Raw genomic sequence first — 20,565 nt, 5'->3', positions numbered from 1 at the left:
CAAGGTAGCAAGCAGAGCATTTGGTTTTAATATTTTAGCTACAGGGGGAAAAAATTGGCTCAAAACGCAGGAAAAATGGCTGTTCACAAATCTTCATGGCCACCTTTTTTTCAAGGGCTGTCGCAACTTTTGATCATAAAAATGGCCATAGTAAGTCAAACCAATGGTCCAGCTTGTCCAATGTCCTGTCTTTTGATAGGCACCAAAGAGGATGAACACAGCAATGAAGTGAGCTGCCATTAAAAAGTCCTTTCACAACAAGGTAGATTTAATAGTTAACTGGTAGAGAGCACTAAAGTCCTTCAGATAGGCTTACCTTTTTCATGCTGAGAGAGAGACCATCATGATGGTATCCCTGGGCTCCTGAGATCCAATTTCTCTGTTTTGAGAACTCCCTGTCGGATTAGAGCTCTCTGCCATCTTTAACCCATTGTCTACATCTAAAGGAAATAACATCCTATAGGTCATGGAGATTTCCACTGTCTGGAATCAACACATTTAAAAGTAAGACCCTGCACAGCCAGCCACTATAGACTATGAAGTTAAAGCTGGGCTGATTTAAAAGCATTCAACATCCTCCCTAATTACTGAATGACTACTACTGCATCATGTATTCATGTTGCTGCAGTTGTGCTGCTCCAAGGATATTCGTGAACTTGGTCCTCTAGAAAACACTACCTCACATCACCTCATTTCTGTATCATGATTGATACAGACTGATAATTTTAAAGTCTGATTTTTTGATATATTTTCACTAAGAACTCTTGCAACTTCAAATGCTGGACTGTTCATTAAGTGCTGAGCTGTGCTCAGTTTTTTATTGCTGTTTTTCATTTTTAAATCACACCTTTCATCATCATTAGAAACTGGATTGCAGGAGCTCAAGGCATTCTTAATTATAAGTTTTAAACAAATGAGTAACATGTTTTTGGGTGTAAAGAAGAATAGGTTTTGCTATTTAAAGACCTGTTTTTCTCTATTGAGAAGAAAGTGGAAATTTCAGAACTAGGAAGCTTCTGCTGGAAATAGTAACTTTCTGCATTACTAGAAAAAGGGCATGGGCTTTAACTGCAATAAATAAAGGCCTGCATAATTTACAGAAACACACTATAAAGTTTATTGTAAAAAATACTCCAGTTTGTAAATTATATCATTTATTACATTCAAAAAACATTATTTTACAATACATTACACAAAGTCCTGTAAACACCAAGCAGTCTTCAACCTAAGTATACTAAATAAAAAAAAATTCACCAGTCACCAAGGGTAAAAGTCTGGAAAAACTTGAGTTCATGTTAGTGTGTATCATTGCATACATAATACCAAAACTGGAAGAATCCGTAAAAACTCTTGCCTACTTGAGACTGCACAAAGCTAGTATTCTCATTTATGGGATAAAAGTGCAAATTCCAAAAATACTTTCACATTATTTGGGCAGGGCACAATTCCTTACAATTTGAAGTCTTCAAACTGTAACACTGCATTCTGTTTCTTTTTTAAAAGGACATTACCATCTATTAGTATGTTTTTATTTAGCCTGAAGATTGGCAGTTTGCTGCTAGCTATCTACCTTAACAACAAGAGAGGAAGAACAGATCAGTCTACCTGTGATTTTCAATGACTTAAGCAAGTGGTCTTAATTCTATTAGTTATCCTTGAGCATAATACAACTCACAAGCCTATAACTCAAGTTTAAAGGAAACTTTTTTTAAAATGACATGTATTAATGATCAAATTAACCAATACAAATCTGAAGGACACTGGTTATTTCTATTATACAGCTGCTCCCCAAGTTGCAAACGGTCGACTTAGGACCATTCGCACTTACGACCAAAGCTCCCATGGAACGGTTGTAAAGGCGGTCCCCGAGTTACGAACAGATCAAGTTACAGCCAAGTGTTTGGTCCGTAATTCGTTTGTAACTCGGAGAGAGGCTGTAAAACACTTTGTCTCTTAAGGTTCTGATTGATTGAATTTAACTAAGGTCCTAGTAAAACAATGACAAAAGAAGGCACTTGGCAGGCATTGCAGTTTAGCCATGAAGTTTTTAACATTCAAATATACTAAAGCAACAAATTCAAGTAAACACCAGTAAATTGCATTTTCTAGCATTAAAAAAAGAACTGCCCAACTGATGTAAAAGCCTACAATTACCTAAAAGTTGCAGCCTTAAGATAACAGCAAAGGAAATTTGTGATAATGCAGCATGCCACTAGTTTGTTTTTAGCCAAGCTAAACTTGGACATAAATCTTTTTGGGCTTTATCACCTTTTACATTTATGGTACATATATACACACACTGTTTGGGGAGGGGGGGTAATGTGGGAAAGCTGGCTGTTATGCAAATACATCCCATCACCATTTTACTTAGTTTTCATTGCTCAATAAAACCACTGTAAAACATCTCACTGGATGTCAGTAGTCAGACTGAACATTTTAGGAATGGCTTACAAACACACTTATTTACTAAGTAAATTTTAAATGTATGACTTGATTCACTATATACACATAACATTAAAGCAGCTGATGATGTAGACTACATATGTTTGGTTTTTTTTGTCCACATATCACATTTTTTAGTTTCAACTTTTGTCCTGTGATGGAAGCAACACTTTCATTGTTACATTTTGCCTCTTATATGCTATTGCAAGAGACCCCTTTGATCATTTTTATATACCTCACACATATTATAAATGAATTATATGATTTAGGTGCATGCATCATGCAGGAATTTACACAGTGAACTTGAAATAAAGCCATATTATGCAATCCCTATACACTGACTAGGAGACTGAAAAAAGCAGCTGTAATCAAACCTAAATAAGAAAATTTCAGATTATGGAGCCCAAATTTCTCCACAGAGTTTGCATGTCGTTTTCACTACGAGTATATAAATTATTCTTGAGAGTAATTTTGTTGACATTATCTCTCTCTCCAATATTGCAGATTGCTTTTCTTTTCATGTGCCCTCACTTTACTACTCCCTTAGCACAAAAATTTGTAATACAGTTAATTGAACCTTCCAGTCTCCCATCACTGGCCCTATTATTTTGTTTCATGCTTGTTCTAATGTTGACGGGAGAAAGAAGCAAAATTCCTGATTTCTAGTCACCTGAAATTAAATGGTTTGTTAAAAATGCATATGTTGGTCAGAAGGGTTTACATTCCCCCCACCTCCTTGACTACATTGCTATAAAGAACTGAGATACCAAAAGAGATGCTTTAAACCTAATGTCCAAAACAGTAATGGGTAACCTGCAGCCCACAGCCTATGTGGCCTATCAGGGTTCTAGGTGTGGCCCATGTCAGAAGCTGGGAATGGGTGACAGGGGAAGGCTCACCTAATGACTACCTGTTCTGATCATTCCCTTTGCGGCTCCTGGCACTGGCCTGTGTCAGAGGAGAGAATACTGGTCCAGCTGATGGACCTTTGGTCCGAGCCAGTATAGCCGTTCTTATGAGACATTTTGTTTATCATTGCCCACATGTAGAGTTGCCAGATTCTGCTGGTTTCCAGCTATGTAGTTTTTTACTTTAGTATTAATAAAGTGACAGGCATGTAAAGCAAGAGCACATGAAGAAGTGAGGTACATGATTATATACAACAATGACTGTGAGCGCCATGCACTCACTCAGCAATCAAAAGTGCTGTTAACATTTAATTCAATACACCTTGCAAATTTTAAGTATGCACATGCAGTTAGCAAAACTACTCTAACCCAGGCCACTGTCTTGGACTGCCACTCATGTAGCCCACTAACTGGGCCTATGTTGCCCATAGCTGGTACAAAGCGTTTACTTTCTTACCACCCCTTTCCTGGCTTGTAATCTGGTAAACTAAATAGGGTTTATAAAACATAAAAAAACAACTCACAATTCAACCATATACTGTGCTTAGATATGTTAAGTAAAACTCTTCTTAGTGATACTAGTAATGGTTAAAGTTTGTCATTTTTAGCAAAGATGCTTAACCAAAAAAAGTCAAACATCTCTAAAAGACTGAAATTTAACAGCTGAGATGAACACCACACATGCACTTGTGTTGGGTTTGCTGTTGCTATAACTGTTTCCATCTCTTTTTTCTGGATCCTGCATCAACAACCGATTTACTACACACCTCTCTGTCAAAAGCCCAGAAAAAACAAAGTATGAGAGACTCATCGCCTTTGTTAATAATGCTTGTTTTCAAAGTCATTTGTGGGATTTTTGCCATCTGAGCATACTTGGTTGCACAGAGCATTCATACTCTCCAGTTAATAAGCAAACAGTTTTAAATGGTAAAGAATTTCAATAGTATTTTCAAAATGTGACAAAAGCTTAACCTGGATTTCATTATTTAAGCCAAGAACTCCGCCATTTCAGTTCAGCTGTTATTTTCTATACTGAGATGCAGGCCAAACTCTAGTTGTGTAAATACATAAGCAGAGCTGCTTCTCTTGTTGTTATGGATCTTTATTCTATCCATCCAAGGATAGAATATGGTCCTTAAATACCTACAAGCATTAAACAAATAAGGGAAGGAAAGAGCTTTCATGCAGCAACTGAAATAGCGTAATCCAAATTTAGCATTGTCACAGCAGGTGTGGTGCTGCAACAGAAGCTATGAAAATAAAAATTTTAAAAAAATCTAGTCAGATTACCAACCAGTGTTTGCTCACAATCCCAAATAGATAAAAATATACCATTCTGAACAGGCAACTGAAGAAACAGAACAAGTCAGTTATTAAAATGCGTCTTCAGTCAATATACAATTATCTTAATCTGATCCCCTTTAGCAAAAACAGGCAATACACTGGCATTTACTCTAACATTATGGTGCAGTGGAGAGAGGAAACGTCAAGATTTCACTGTCTCTCTCTATAAACTGCAAACTTTTTCCAATATGGTTAGTTTCTTGCTCTATTTCTTCACTTTGGATTTTAAAAAAAAAGTGAAATAGAGAAGTTGGGGGAGAAAAGGGGAAACGGTGATAAACTTACAACTATCTAAAAAAGGATCCTGTGCCACATTAATAGAAAGGCTCCAAATGTAAACAAACTGTAACTCATCACAAAAGTAAATTACCAAAGGTCTTAAACCAATGAGCAATACAAACAGCAGTCAGCCTTCTGAGAAATGTCTTCAAACACAAACTGCATTCAATGGAAGGCTCAAGATTAATGCTAAGCAACAGTGTGTGTGTGTGTGTGTGTGTGTGTGTGTGTGTGTGTGTGTGTGTGCGCGTGCGCGCGCGCATGTGTGCATTTTCTTGGCATGATGGTGATTTATTTATTTGCTAGCATTCAGTGTCCACCCTCAATCCAGCATGATATTTCCAATCTGACAAACCTCTCAAGATGTTGATGATTACATGAAACCTATCACTGCACCTCATCTCAGCAAAACCTGAACCGTCTCTTGCAGCAGCATCCAAATACAGCCGCTCCCCAATTTACGGTCACCTCAACTTACGACCAAACCAGTCGTAAATGTGGATCCGAGTTACGAACGTCGATCCGTGCTTACGAACAGCATGGTCGCTGTGTAACTCTATGGGATCCGAGTTACGAACCAAGTGTTGGTCCATAACTCGTTCGTAACTCTGAGAGCAGCTGTACATCATCTCAAAGCATGTGAAACATTACAATGTTACCAAAGTGATGAGCAAAGGGCACCAATCCAACTGCACAAAAGAAACATTTGTAAGTCACCTTCTGATACCTCAATACTGCTAGAAAATGTAAATAACCCATTAATTTTCTAGGGCAGTGTTTCCCAATTTTATTTGGCCACGGAACCTTTTTAAACAAGAGAATTTTGCGGAACCCCTAATAATCTAACTATTATTGTTGTTGATATGTAGATTAATCTATTAGTCAATTTGTATTTGTCATGGCTAAATTTTTATATACAAGAAATCAGACAACTATACTGAAATAAAGTAGTCGTGAGAGCCTACGCACTCCTATACAAGCAGCTGGTTTGACAGCTGAAGCTTTGACTTTGAATACGAATATACTAGTTAGTGCTGCATTGGACAGTCACCCACATGATCTACACACCCTGAGAGTGAGTACTTACGGTGGTATGTAACAGGCAATTGCACCACTGACTGACTGACTCTGCTGCACAGTGCTGAGTATGACATCATCGTCCCCGCTCTGTGGCTAAGCTGACATTACACAGGGAAAATTATTGTGGCAAACACAAAGGAAATTTTTTTTCAATAAAATTCATAAATGCTTAAAAATTACTTTTTTAAAATAAGACAATGTTATTGTAATGGAATTCTCTCATGGAACCCTTCTTTCCACTTTGCGGAACCCTGAGGTTCTGCGCAACACCATTTGGGAAACACTGGTCTAAGGGTAAGTTATCAGTTATTCATGTGTGGCTTAAGCTAGGTTTTGCACCATTTTGTACATTCACTCCAGAAAGACAAAAAATATTTTCCTTTTATAGAGAAGTATGTGCTTCTACTGGATTTTTGCTATTAACTTCGGGGAGAGCCAGAGCAGATCCTTAAATTGTTTAAACAAATATTTGGTTTGAGAGTTAAGATCCTCAGTCAAAATTGTGGACTAAGTGGTATTGATTACACAGGGTGTGTCTAGACTACAGAGTTTTGTCGACAAAAGTGGACTTTTGTCGACAAAACTATACCTGCGTCTACACTACCGCTGAGTTCTGTCGACATAACGTCGACAGAACTCAGCAGTTTTGTCGACGCTGGTAAACCTCATTTTACGAGGCATAACACCTTCTGTCGACAGAGTTTCTGTCGACAGAAGGTGTTATTGAATATAAACTGTCCTTTGCGTCTACACTACCATGTCAACAAAGCAGCTTGCTTTGTCAACAGAACTCAATGTAGTCTAGACGCTCTTTGTCGACAGAAGTTTTGTCGACAGTATCTGTCGACAAAACTTCTGTCGACAGAAGCCTGTAGTCTAGACGTACCCACAGACTATAAAATTGCCTTTGAAAATGCTTCAGCTTTGGTATATGTAAGGTAATTACACTACTGTGTATACTGCCTGCGATTCCAGTAATATATTACCAAACATTAAGGAGTAGTTCAAAACGACTCAACAATCAAGAGTTAAAAATTATACCAGATCAGTATAGCTACTTTTTAAAACTCCCTTGTCATCTCTTTCCACTCCTCTCAAAATAAAAAGGCAGCAGATTTTACAAGGCTGCTTTGAAGAACAAAACTGTCACAAGTACATACTACAATTTTTTTAAAACTTCCCTAAATATTGTATTCCAGTGTAACACATTTGATGTTTCCATGACTTAAAAAGTGCTACACACGGAAACGTATATTTAAACGATGGAAATTCCCAGTCAAGGTCAACAATACATTCATTAACTAAAGTTTTCAGTTATCAACTTTTCACTGTTTCAAAGGGACAAGGACACAACCAACAGCTTGTCGATTAACTTAAAATCTTGTATGTATCATAAATCAGGAAATTAAGTGCCACGGAAATAGATCCTTCACTAGATTCAAGAAATTCCAAGAATTCTACTCTCAGTTCTTATTTGTATGACAGTAACCAGTTAAGGAAGTGGGTCTGGCCCACGAAAGCTCATCACCTATTAAACCATCTTGTTAGTCTTTAAAGTGCTACACAGTCCTGTTTTTTGTTTCAGTTAAGAGCACTATGTGTCCTAGTCTATTCCTGCCAACAAAGGACTGTTCTAAAAATATGGTTAATACACTCCGAACAATATCACTAAGTTACATTGGGTGCCCACCACTTTTTTCAAGAGATTGTTTCACAGCCTCACATTTAAGAAACATTTCAAGTGTTTTGTCTAAATTTCCTTTTAGTTCCACAACACAAAATCTGATCACATTACCACAGAACGCCTCTTTGTACATCCAAGATACTTGCTCTTTTTGCCACTCCAGGATGCATGGGTACAGACTAAAATGAAAAAGCGTCAACTGGGATTCGACAAGCACAGAGGTCGAAACACTCTTTGTACCACTATTAAAATTCTGATTTGCTTTACAGAAAAACCAGCTAATTTGGTTATTATCTTGCAGAAGCCAGGCAGCTATCTCAAGTAAGCAAACCAAGTTTTTATGTCAGTCATTCTTCTCTCGATCTCTATTGAATTGCTTTCTCCCTGGGGAGCTAAGATCAATCACTGGAGAAGAACTGAACACGTTTGATGGTGGCTGCATGGACACTTTGGCTGGGGACTCCTCTGGGATCTTTTGAGATGTCTCTACCACAGAGTTTCTCATAGTATCATTCATTTCAATTACTTCAAAGTCTGCTTCGTTCCAGTCTCCTGCATCCTCTTCATCTTCCTCATCTTCATTAAGTCCAAAGTTGGACAACAAAGCTTTCTGATCTTCGCTCCCACCGCCATCTTTCAACTTACTTTCACTGGAAGAAGTGGCTAATTTATACATCACAGGAAATAGTACTGCTGTCATTACAGATGTTCCCAATGCAGCATACATTATCACAGGGACATCATGAAGTTTTCCTTCAAGAAACCCAACCACTGCTGGAATGCTCATCTCCCCCAACGCAGCACCAACTACAAAGAAAGAAGCAGACTTTCCCTGTATGGTGGTATACTGTTCAATCCAGGAAATACCACTGGGGAAGGTGGTAGCCATTGAAGCACCATAGGCTGCAGTCCCAACCCAGAGCAAGACAGGATGCTTACTGAACAGTGCCAAGAATAGAGAAGAAACAGTGGAACCTATGACACTCAGCATAATCATAGTACCAGGATATAAACAGTTAGCAAAACAAATTGCCAGTCCTCTGCAAGTTGCAAATGCTCCCCAAAAAAGGGAGTTCAAACCAGCTGCTTCACTCTCTTTCATGTCTGCATAAACCTTTGCATAATTGAAAATGTAAGAGCCATAGGTGACCTCTGCTCCTACATAGCAAAAGAAGAAAAGGAAAAGAAGAATGAGAAGGGCGTAGTGGTATTTGGCAGTTTGGCATTTCTGCAGAGATGTTTTTGCCTTATCTCGCATTGAACTGGTCCTTGAATACAGAATAATAAACAACAAAGAAATTACCAAAATAAAGGTGCCTATAAAAATGTAGGACCACATAAAGCTCATATTAGAATGCAGTTTCATTGCTGATGTAGACAGTGTGTTAACTATATCACTCCGAATAGACTGGTTTGTCTTTTCACCTTCTGTTTGGATTTTAGGAAATAGGGAATTGCCCAATGCCAGTTTTGTCAGGATTGGCGCCACAAAGGCACCTAGCGCAAAACTGAAGTGTAAAGCCTGCATGTGCGGTCCAACCTCTGCTCCCCAAATATTCAATGCAAGGACATTTCCACCTGCAGATTAAAGAGATGAGGATCCATTTATTTAATATAGAAACTTTAAAATACAGTATGATTTTCCTAATCTGTTCTTTAGTTAATAGGTATCTAGTGAGAACAATCTACAGTGGAAGTTTATCATAAAAAATTATATGGAATCAAAGATCCTTAACCATTTCAGGACATTAAACATGTAAACCACAAATCTAGCTGGAGTGAAGCTCCACTTATAAACATTAAACAGTAGAACATTTCACAGCACTTTTGTTTTCTCCTTTTGGTTATTTGCACCTCAAGAACAAGAAATGCTATGCTAGTTTACTTCAAACAGCATTCCATCACAGTATTATGGCATTCCAGATAACAACAAAGGTCAGGCTTTTCTTTGACAGATACTCAGTCCTAAGCTCTCTTCTTAGCAAATAGAATCTAATTTGCATTAGAGATGCTCTGACCTCAATCCAGTGGTCCCCAGCCTTTTTAAGCAGGAGGTCACTTTTTGAATTAAGTGCAATCCAGGATCTACCTCAAACCCAAACACCCTTGCCCCGCCTCCTTCCCACCTCTTCTCTGAGGCCCTGTCTCTGCTCACTACATCCTTTATGCTCACTCACTTTTAATCAGATAGGGGTTTGAGTGCAGGAAGGGTTCAGAATGCTGGCTCTAGCTACGCACTGCTTACCACAGGTGGCTTCTGGGTAGCAGTACAGCGGGCTAAGGCAGGCTCACCCCTAGCCTGGAACTGTACCAGTACCACTCCCAAAACAGCCAGCAAATTCTTTTGCCTTTCCCCCCCACTCTGTGAAGATGGGGTGCAGGGTAGAGGGAGGGGCACCCTGACATCAGCATCCCCCCCACTTCCTCTTCTTCCCGTGCCCTGCAAGCAGGAGGCTCCCAGGGGTAAGGGGCACCTCCAAGGCAGAAGGCAAGAGCAGCATAGCAGTGCTGAGAGGGGCAGATGAAGTGCCAGCACTTGATGGCCTCCCAGCCAAACCTGTCAGGATCACCTGTCAGAGGTTCCAAGATCTACCAGTAGACCCCGATCTACTGGTTGGTGACCACTGCCTTAATCACACACATGGTCCAAATAAGTAGGTAATTAAGGAATACTTGACAATTTTTCCATGCCGTCCCACATAAAAACAGGTATATACCAGCAGTTTAATTTTGGTAATTATTCCAGCCTAGCATCTACCTCACAATCAGGAAAAAACTGCTCTGTCTTCAGAATGGATGTAGTAACAGCAAAAGTGGTACTTTAATGGCAACTGAAAATGGATATGAACACAAATTTAGTTTAACATACATATACCATGCATACTAGGAAACAAAACACACATACAGCCAGTCTCCGACTTACGAACCGGTTACAGACCAAGCAATTGGTTGTAACTCGGTTTGTTCATAATTCGGACTCCATTGAATTACATGCGACCACGCTGTTCATAGGCGCAGATCGCGTTTGTAACTCGGGGTCCACCATTTACGACACTTTTGGTCGTAACTGCGAATGGTCATAAGTCGACCGTTTGCAACTCGGGGACCGGCTATGTTACTCCTACACTTAGTGAAATGTAACTGTTTAAGCATGCCCTAAACCTCTACTGACAACATGCTTGCCATGCAAACTGGAAGTTCTACTAATGGAAACAAACTCAGTTCTTGTGAATCTCTAGCACCTCATTAGTGCTAACAATTCTCTCAGATAAATACAAAGTGAGTTAATACTCTAAATGACTCATTTAATCCACAGGACTTCCTGCAGCAAGGAAGATGATCTGTTCACTTACCTGTGTCAAGAATGCCCATGGAAGTCCCAACCACTGACAACAGAGCAGTTAACAAAAGCGCTTTCTTACACCATGGTATGGCATAATGACCAATCGCTGTCCCCAGCATGGTTAACCCTATAAAGGTAATCCAAAATCCATATTGAAACTCAAATTTTCAGTATAACTTCTACAGAGATCCAAAAGCCAATTTCTTATAATTAAATCTGTCTCTTTTGATAGATTACTTGAAATCCAGTCAGGTTAGACTGAAATAGCGTTCATGAGATGAAGTTGAAAAAAAACTTCCAGGGGACCATTTTTCCCCTCAGAACCTGCCTTTCTGTTAAAAATCAGAACACTTTACAAAATCGAGTCAAATTGAAGCAAAATTTTCTTTGAGAAAAACTGAAAAAAATTCTGGCAATATCAAATGGGATGTTTTGACATTTTTTTTAAACAATGTTTCAGTTTTTCATTTTAAAGTGACTGTTCTCAACAAATATTTTGCATTATTATGAAGTAATAAAATAAAAACCAAAATGAAACATTCTGGTTTTGTCAAACTATAATATTTCATCACAAAGCAAAACTCATTTTGAATTGGAAGATTTCAAAAATGTTGAGTTTCCTTTTAGTTCAAATGAAAGTCAAGTTTTCAAATGTCAAATTCTTCACAAAACTGAAATGTCATCCTCTGACTAGCTCTGGTGATCATACTAGCAAGTCTTCAGCTGAAATATTTTCTCCAAATACCCTCCATGCACACGTTTAGCATCCATTAACATTACAGGCTGAACCTCTCTAGTCCTGCATCATTGGGACCTGATCGGTGCCAAACCAGAGAATTTGCAGAACCATAGGAAGCCAATATTGTTTAGCAGCATTACCAACATTTCCATTGCTTACAGGGTTCTCAGAAGACATTCAGGCGTAAATTAGAGCTAAAGAGCAGCACAGAACACAAGGCCAGGATTGGTGGCTGTAAACAAACTTTATGGGACAATGGGAAACTTGATCAGACCCATAAGTGGGCATCCAGCTAAATAAAATCATGCCGGACTACTGATGCTGCCAAACCAGAGAATGCATGTTATATGCCCATATCATCAATATGCTCCTAAATTCATTTTAAGAGTTTTGAAAAAAAAATAAGCTCTATTAGCAGAATTACACTTTAGTCAACTTGTGAAATGTACTCTTTCCTCCACTGAGTATTAAGGATGTGAACAGGTAAACAGGTATAGATGGGGGGAAAGGGCACCGAGAGCAGGAATCGGCAGCCCTGGGGGCTGCTCCAGCTGGGTTATAGCAGTCTCTCTGAGATCCTGCTTAATCAGTTAAACCTAAAGCATTGTAAATTATTTTCTAAATTGATAATACATGAACAATTAAGGCAAAACCTAGGAAACAGTTCTACAGATAACTGTTTAAAGCTTGCCATCAGTTCACTTTATTTTTAAATAGGATAAGCAGGAAAGAAATTGCTTTATTAGTTAAGACATCTGTTTCAAGTTCCATATAAATTTGTCTTCAGATCATTTTCTTGCTTGTGTCTGACATAACTGAGAATCAATGAGAACAGAATCAATGAGAACAGATAACAGTTCACGAAATACTAAGTTTCATAAGTTTTGTGCATTTGTAAGGGGCCTAATGGAATACATGAGCAATTTCAGTGGGTTCTGTGTATTTTAACAGAGGTTGTTTGCAACATCTTTTTTTGGAAGGTTGTAACAACATGTGAAATGGTACCACCGACAATACAGGTGATCAAATAAGAGTAAGCTGAGTTTCTCATATTTTTCTTATGCAGCTTGTGATGCGGCCATTAAAAAATAAGATTAGTTTTATATAAATATTCTCAATCAGGCATTTGATACAAAAAAAACCAAAACCCCATCTCTGCTCCTTTTTGTATGAGCAAAAGGGACCTTGTATTCGGTTCTGATAGATATGGTCCTTTACAATTCAAATCACTGGAAGCACAAATATAAAAGGAGGGAGGAATAAAACTGACAAATAGAATTGTATAGTTTTAATTATACCACTCCTGCAGCACTGTACAATATTTTTAAAGGAGTATGACAATTATGGCGATAGCATACATGCAACTCCCATTCTACAAGTCTGTGGGGTAAAGGTCAACAGAATACCTACCTGCATGACAGACTAAGGTTAGTGGAGGCAAAAGCTAGCTTGAGATACGTTTTTGAACACAACTTCCACAATTTGTTACTATATCAACCCTTATGGAAGTAACTCAGGTTATGACACTTGAAGTATATTAAAGATTCATCAAGCTATGCATTTTTCACATGCAAAATATAATTTTGAGTACACTTACCCAAGAGGAGGTGAGGGTTCATAGAGTCAACGAGAATCCCTCCAATCACTGAGCCACCAAGGTACCCCAAAGAACGACCCACAAAAATGTAGTAAATATCACTGACATTTTTATTCACGTTTGCAGCCAAATCTTGAAACGTAGGTCCCAGGCTGGCAATACTCATACCCTGAAAAACAGTGGAGGATCTTGTTTGTTCATCTGGGGTGGGAAAAGAACAATTTCTAACCAACAGCAAGAAACTACATGCAGTCCCCGGGTTACATGGGTCCGACTTAAATCGGACCCCTAGTTACGAACCGGGGGGGGCCCCCCCGCTAGTGCAGGGTGCCTCCCCCACTGTCGCCGCCTCTGGCGGCGCGGGGGGTGCTTCCCCCCAGCAGACCAGGGAGATGCAGAGCGGCTTTTCTCGCCGCGGAGGACACGGTCCCACCGCCCGCATCCTCCGCGGCAAGAAAAGCCGCTCCGCGTCTCCCTGGTCTGCTGCAGGAGGGCGCAGATAGTGCACCCTCACCTCCCCCAGCAGACCAGGCTTTTCTTGCCGATGCCTGGAGTAGAGCAGCTGGGGGGCTGCCGGGTTGGTCCCCGCAGCGCCAAGGTGCGGCACTACTGGACCAACCCTGCAGCACCCCAGCTGCTCTGCCCCAGGCGTCCCCAAGTCAGCCACTGCTGAAACTGATCAGCGGCTGACTACAGGAAGCCCGAGGCAGAGCAGCTCTGCCCCGGGCTTTCTGGAATCAGCCGCTGATCAGTTTCAGCAGCGGCTGACTTGGGAACACCTGGGGCAGAGCAGCTGGGGTGCTGCCGGGTTGGTCCAGTAGCGTCGAGGAGCGGCGCTGCGGGACCAACCCAGCAGCATCCCAGCTGCTCTGCCCCAGGCGTGTCCAATTCAACCGCTGCTGGTCAGTTTCAACAGCGGCTGAATCTGGATGCCAGTTCCGACTTACATACAAATTCAACTTAAGAACAAACCTACAGTCCCTATCTTGTACGTAACCCAGGGACTGCCTGTAGTTCATATTGTTCCAATAGTGTTACCGATTTAGTTAAGTCATTGTAGAAACAGGTTTAATTGAACAATGCAATTTTACATTGGAGGCACTGTTATTTTGGTTTTAAAGTGCCAGCTCTCAATTTAATTTAAGCTATTTCACTCAAGACGAGGCCAAAGTAGGTTGGCATGTTACTTACATAGTAAGCTCTTCAAAGCAAGGGCAATATTTGTCAGTCTTTCTAAGCACATCTGGTTCTGGTCCTGGACTATGGCTCCAAGGTATCATGGTAATATTTCTAATGACTAATAACTATTAATATGTTACTTGATGTCATCCAAATCTGTTCTAGTGAGATTATCTCTAAATTTATGCGCATATTTTCTTTGAAACAAGTGCAAAGTGAAATTTAAGTTTTGCTTCTAGTCACCTTTGGGAGAAGCTTGTAGAGCGCTCAAGTGAGTTTCAGGAAGAGAATAAGTACTGCACTGTGATAGTGAGATCAAAGGAAAAAACTTGACTAGAAAGGACATTCATCATTTCGGTACCAGCAATGTGCTCAGTATTTATACAATCCAATGTCACAGAAACATTACTTCTCAAATCGCTGAGCACCTGGTATAGTTTCACCTCCCTGTAAAGCAAACCAAGCTGAAAATGCTATCTAGAAATTACCACGAAGCCCATGTAGCTGAGCTCAGCAATAGAGTTTTATCAATCCTCTGTGTGCTGCCTCATTAGTTTATTGCTCCAGGGGACCCCTTGTATTCACTCGGGTTTTATTCTTGAAAAGGGCGATGGATAAGGAAACAACATATACCAGGGAATTTTCATCATAAGAAATAATGGAACAGTGGGGGGGAGGGGGAAGAAAGAAATGCACATAACTTCACCATACTTGCCTATGACAATCTTTTCACCTAAACAATATGCCTTTTTACAAAGACAGACTATACAGTACACCTTTTACACACAAAACATTGAATAAAATAATGTAAAACACTTCTGACACCATTCAAACACAGAGCATTTTAATACAGTAATACCATATGAAGCAGCATCCATTACACTACACTTAGGGAGGGATGATAGCTAGGTTTTCTTGGGCTGGCTTTTCCATGACTTTTTTTTTTTTTTTTTTTAATTGCAGAAGTCTTAAAGGATTTTATCAATATCTTCTGTCCTGCATCAATCTCTGAATGACAGAGCTCCCTTTAGCAAGCCACTTCAGGAAATGCTGGAGACTTTGGCAGGCCATTCACAGAAAGTATCACTGCTCTGTATGATTTCCATTTTCTGATCCATCAATCCTAATAAACGGGAGATTCTTTGTCATCACACTTCTAGCTTTCTGCTCTATGCCGTCATCGTCATCGTCCTGCTTTCTTTAGCTATCCCTTGTTGGTCTAGCTCAGGGGTCTCCAAACTACGGCCCGGGGGCCGGATGCGGCCCGCGAGGCCCTCTCATCCGGCCCGTGGAGACCTTTTTGGATTCAAAGGCAGAAGAAGTGAGATTGTTTCAAAACCCATTTGAAGCAGATGTGGCCAGTTGCCCAGATGAACTGCAGCTGGAAGTCATTGAGTTGAAAGCAAATGACCTCCTTAGGGACAAGTTCAAAATAGGACTGGTGGGTTTTTACCAGTTTTTGCCCAAGGAAGACTTTCCTAATGTCAAAACTTTTGCATCAAGGTACCTTTCAATCTTTGCAACAACATACCTGTGTGAACAAACATTTTCAAGAATGAAATACGTGAAGAACAATTTGAGAACAAACTTGTCCGATGATAATCTCAGGTCACTGTTGATGTTAGGGACAACAAATCTAAAGCCAGAAATGTCTGCTATTTTGGCATCCAGGAAACAATTTCACCATTCACACTAATACAGGTGTTCATGTGTAGTGTATGAATGTGTTATTAAATAATAACTGAATAAAATAATATTAAATAAATAATTAAAAACAACATCCATGTTTTGATTGTTTTTTATTTGGACCTCAAGTGTGTAGTCGGCCCCCGAACTGCTGTTTGATAGTTAATGCGGCCCTCGGGCTGAAAAGTTTGGAGACCCCTGGTCTAGCTCAACCAGTTCATTTGACAGTTGCTCAACATAAGACCCCCAAAATTCCTGTACGTTGTCCTGCTCAATCTCCTTGAGGCTGATATCCTTCCTCAACTTGACAATTTCTTGTGTGAGAGCAGGAACAGCATCAAATTCCACAAAACTATGGACACCATCCAGCTATACATGGCACCAAATGCTCATCATATATCGTGAAGTAACCTCTTCTCATGACACGTCAATGTTTTCCACACTCTTAAAACTACTTTACACTGGCTTTCCTTCATCCAGCATTTCCTTAATCAGATAATAAGCCTCGAACATGGCTAGCAGATGTAAGTACAGTATGGTATAATAGGGAAATATATTCCAATTTAGTCAGTACCGATCCATGCAAATGACAGATAGGCGGATCAGGACCGATGTAGATCATATACCAGCAATTCCCTGTGTCTGAATGGTGTGAAGAGAATGAATAAAGCAGTGTCATTTACCCCTCCACATAACACACGAACCAGCAGTCAACATTCCCTCTAATCTATTCAACCCATGGGCAGAATAATTTTTATGTACACCAAGGCATGTGTAAATGTGCACCACCAGCAGAAACAAAACTAGCTGTGGGCACTATGCTAATCAGCTGGGTGACATCTGGATTTCTCCTAGGCAGCTGCACAAGTGCACAGTTTACTGGGAATAGGGGGAAGGGTCACCCAATGAAGTTGGTAGCAAGTTTAAAACAAACATAAGACAGTACTTCCTCACACAACCTACAGTCAACCTGTGGAACTCGTGCCAGGGAAGGCTGTAAAGGGCAAAACTATAACTACGGTAAAAAAAAAATTACATAGCTTCATTCAAGATATGTCCTCAATTGCTATTAGCTGAAATGGTAAGGGACACAACTCCATCTTCCAGGTGTCCTTAACTGGACAACACAGAATGGATCTATCACTAATTAACATATTCTATTCCTTGCTGAAGCAATTGGTAGCACTCCTTGTCAGAGACAAGCTATTGCCTTAGAGGTTCTCAGGACAATGGTGTTTTTTTTAGTGACTTTAGGAAAAACAAATAAATATAGACATGTGTGTTCAAATCGTAATTTATTTACTACTAGCAAGTAAGTCCGTTGTGAAAAGGGATACGGGAAACACTCGCCATTCTCAGCGGATGCACCACTACAAATGGCAAAATTCACAAACACTGGAAGCCATGGCTCCGAGCCCCAGTAAATTCCCCACAGCTCCTGAACTCACCAAGGGGGCTCAGAGCTGTGGTGAAGTCACCACGGGAGCCAAGAGCCATAGTTCCCTCTAAGCTGCATGCCTGCTTGGTCGCACACAAAGAATTCTAGGCCAGCCCACCTCTCCTGCAGAGCCCTGGAAGGTGAGTGCCATGACGGTGGGTTCCAGCTTGGTGGATGCCATGCAGCCTGGCTGGCAGGGCCACATGGCAAGTGGCTGCCCCATGTGCTGCACTTGGAACTGGGGCCACAGTGAGGCTGTCTCTACTACCACAGCCCCGATTCCAGCTCCACCAGTCTGCCACCAGTTCTGGCGCTCAGTGTTGTGTGCTCTTATTTAGCTCTAAGTTGCCCCTAAACAACCTCTAACAGCCCGGTAAGCAGTGGAAGTGCTGGTAATGTGGTCAGAAAATTCTCTCATTTGGAACCGGTCAGGTCCCGAACCAGAGCTGTTCAAGCTGTATAAGTAGTATCACCTTTCACAACAAACTTACTCAGCCCTGCCAAGCCTAGGGATAAATTAAAACCTAGAGGGGTTCTGAGGCAATGAGATGGGTGGCTGAAGAGACATCGGCAGCTGCACTGTGAAGCCCTGTGGCCAGATCGCAGAGCCCCATGGCCCAGGGACAGAGTTCAAAACTGTGACCCTGGAGCCCAAGGCCTACTACTGCACAACCAGAACTGAGGGCTGGAACCCAAAATTCATGTCCAGAGTCTGCCGCCCCAACACACCAGGGCTGAAATCCAAACCCTGAGCCCCACCACCCCGGGAAGCTGGGGAACTCACCACCGCTGCCCGCTCCGCTAGAGCTGTGCCCCAGCTGTCTCGCGACAGGTGCAAGGCTCAGTCCTGCCTGGCAGCCCCAGCAATCAACGCCAAGGTGGCGCATCCAGGGACAACAGGGCCGGGCTGCTACTTTACAACCCCCCCCCCACCACCACCACCACTACTACCGCCCAGGAGACTTGGCCGCAGGAAAAGGCCCCGGTAGCGGCCCGCACTGGAGAAGCGCAGCGGGACCATTGCAACGCCCGGGAGCAGCAACGTCTCGCGCTCGCACGGGGAGAAGCGGCTGCGTATGGACCCCGCCCGCGACCGCTCCCCCGCGCAGGGGCGGCCCAGGAGCCGGTGCCCGGACGGGGGCGGGAGATTCAGCCCCGGCGCCGCTCACCAGGCCCAGGAAGGCCGAGCACAGCGTCCCGGAGATGCACCAGCGCAGCGCCGCTCCCTCGCCGCCCCGGCTCCTGCCGCCGCCGCCCACCACCTCCGGCCGCGGCTCCGGCCCCTCGCCGCCCCGCAGCGCCTCCTCCACCTCCGGCCGGGCGAAGCGAACCTGCTTCTTCCTGCCGGCGCCGGCCATGTCTCCCGCCCTGCGCGCGCGGGCACAGCCCGGCCCCGGCCGCGAGCGCAGCCAGACACTAAGGCCGCGCTCGCCCGAGGCGGGCTTTGTCTGTCACGTGGTTGGCGCGAGTCGCGGCACGTGCCGCCCGGCAATGGAGCGGCGCCCCCCGGATCCTGAAGGGCTCTGCTACAGCCGGAGCTGTCCCGCGCCGGCCGCCGTCCGTCCCCGCGAGCTGTCCGGGTGACCAGGGTGAGAAAGTCACGCGCACGCGGCGCTCACGTGCCCGCCCTCAAGCCGACGCGAGGCTGGTGCTTAGGGAGGCGAATCTGCCGCCGTTTTGTGCCCGGGCCCGCAGCCGCCCTGGCATCGTTGCGCGGCAACGGCCCGTGGAGCAGCCCTGGGCCCGGCCTGGGGCAAGTCGCAGCCGGCAGCAGCTCCCAGGGGCGCTCCCTGAGGGCGGGTCGACACCCACCGAGGCCCCGGAGACTCGCGAGCGGCTGAAATAATGGAGCCTCCCGGCGGCCCCGTGCCTCAGACACACCTGCTGCTGCTGCTGCTGCTGCGAAGGACGCGCAGAGGCTCGGGCCGGAGCTCTTGGCAATAGAGTAAGTAACTCGCCTTTCAAAAGCGCGAGGGCCCAGCCCGCCCTGCGCCTTTCTTCCCGGCCCCGTAAATGGGAGTCGCCGGGCGGCTTCAGAGAAAGGGCTTCCACCAAGTGCACAAGCAGATGATTAACGGTTGAGCATTCACTCCCCCACCCCCTGAAAGTCAGCATGTGTCAGTTAAGGACCAATTTAGTACTTTGCTGAACAGGGATAAACTTACCTACTACCTAGCAGCTGCCATATCAGCGCTGTGTTGTTTGGAAAGCTCGTCTCACCAAAATAAGTTATCTCACCCACCTTAATTCTCTAATATATGCAGTGACATGGCTGTAAATAATACTGCATGCAAGATCTATGACATGTTCACAAAATGGCTCCAAAGACTCCTAGCCCAGTAAATTAAAATCATTTTTTTTTCTCATCAGAACCCTTCAAAGCCATCCTTCATTAGGGATGCTAATTTCCGTGCCTAATTTAAATTCTTGGTTCTCAGAGATTTGAGCTATCAAGTTTTTTTTTTAACCTGGAATTATGTTTAATAATTGGGGAAGTATCTTTTTATACTCTTACTCAAAAACAGATAAAATATTTTTTCCTTCTAAAATTATTTATCCTTTGGTTAAAGGCCAAGTCTGGAAATTTTCAGCCTGAAATGTGTATATTTGAGATTATAATTCCAGCCATTTAACAGAGGTAACTAATACATTTCTGTTATATAAGGAGTTGTGAACAGAGACTGCTTATGGGGGGGAAACCATTTTTCTGAATTATCTAAATATATGTTTTAGAGAATTTGTGTGTCTGAGTGTGTTTGTTCAAGAATTCCTCCTAAACTATAAGAACTAAGGCCACCAAATTTGGTATAAAGTTTTTTCTTACCCTAATTTAAAGCAGGGCAGGA

General features: G+C 42.3%; 1 protein-coding gene across 4 annotated transcripts; it reads right to left on the bottom strand.

Moving 5' to 3' along the window:
• Positions 1 to 1,099: 1,099 nt before the first annotated feature.
• On the bottom strand, positions 1,100 to 19,217 carry SLC60A2 (solute carrier family 60 member 2). 4 transcript variants are annotated; one of them, XR_012902625.1, is made up of 5 exons: positions 18,889 to 19,082; positions 13,417 to 13,585; positions 11,091 to 11,207; positions 6,907 to 9,315; positions 1,100 to 6,863 (listed from the first exon to the last, which is right to left on the bottom strand). XR_012902625.1 is itself a non-coding variant. In XM_075923989.1 (4 exons), the coding sequence occupies exons 1-4, from the start codon at positions 19,075 to 19,077 to the stop codon at positions 8,081 to 8,083; spliced, it is 1,548 nt and encodes a 515-aa protein (XP_075780104.1). In that variant the 5' UTR covers positions 19,078 to 19,217; the 3' UTR covers positions 1,100 to 8,080. The 4 variants fall into 4 exon arrangements, 3 of the variants coding, with proteins under 3 accessions (XP_075780104.1, XP_075780103.1, XP_006123274.2); XM_075923989.1 differs by having other exon boundaries at positions 1,100 to 9,315; positions 19,051 to 19,217; XM_075923988.1 differs by having other exon boundaries at positions 1,100 to 9,315.
• Between the last annotated feature and the right edge of the window lie 1,348 nt (positions 19,218 to 20,565).

Source organism: Pelodiscus sinensis, chromosome 3, assembly GCF_049634645.1.
Source record: "Pelodiscus sinensis isolate JC-2024 chromosome 3, ASM4963464v1, whole genome shotgun sequence".
Taxonomy (NCBI): Eukaryota; Metazoa; Chordata; order Testudines; family Trionychidae; genus Pelodiscus; species Pelodiscus sinensis.
This window is presented reverse-complemented; position numbering and strand designations above follow the sequence as displayed.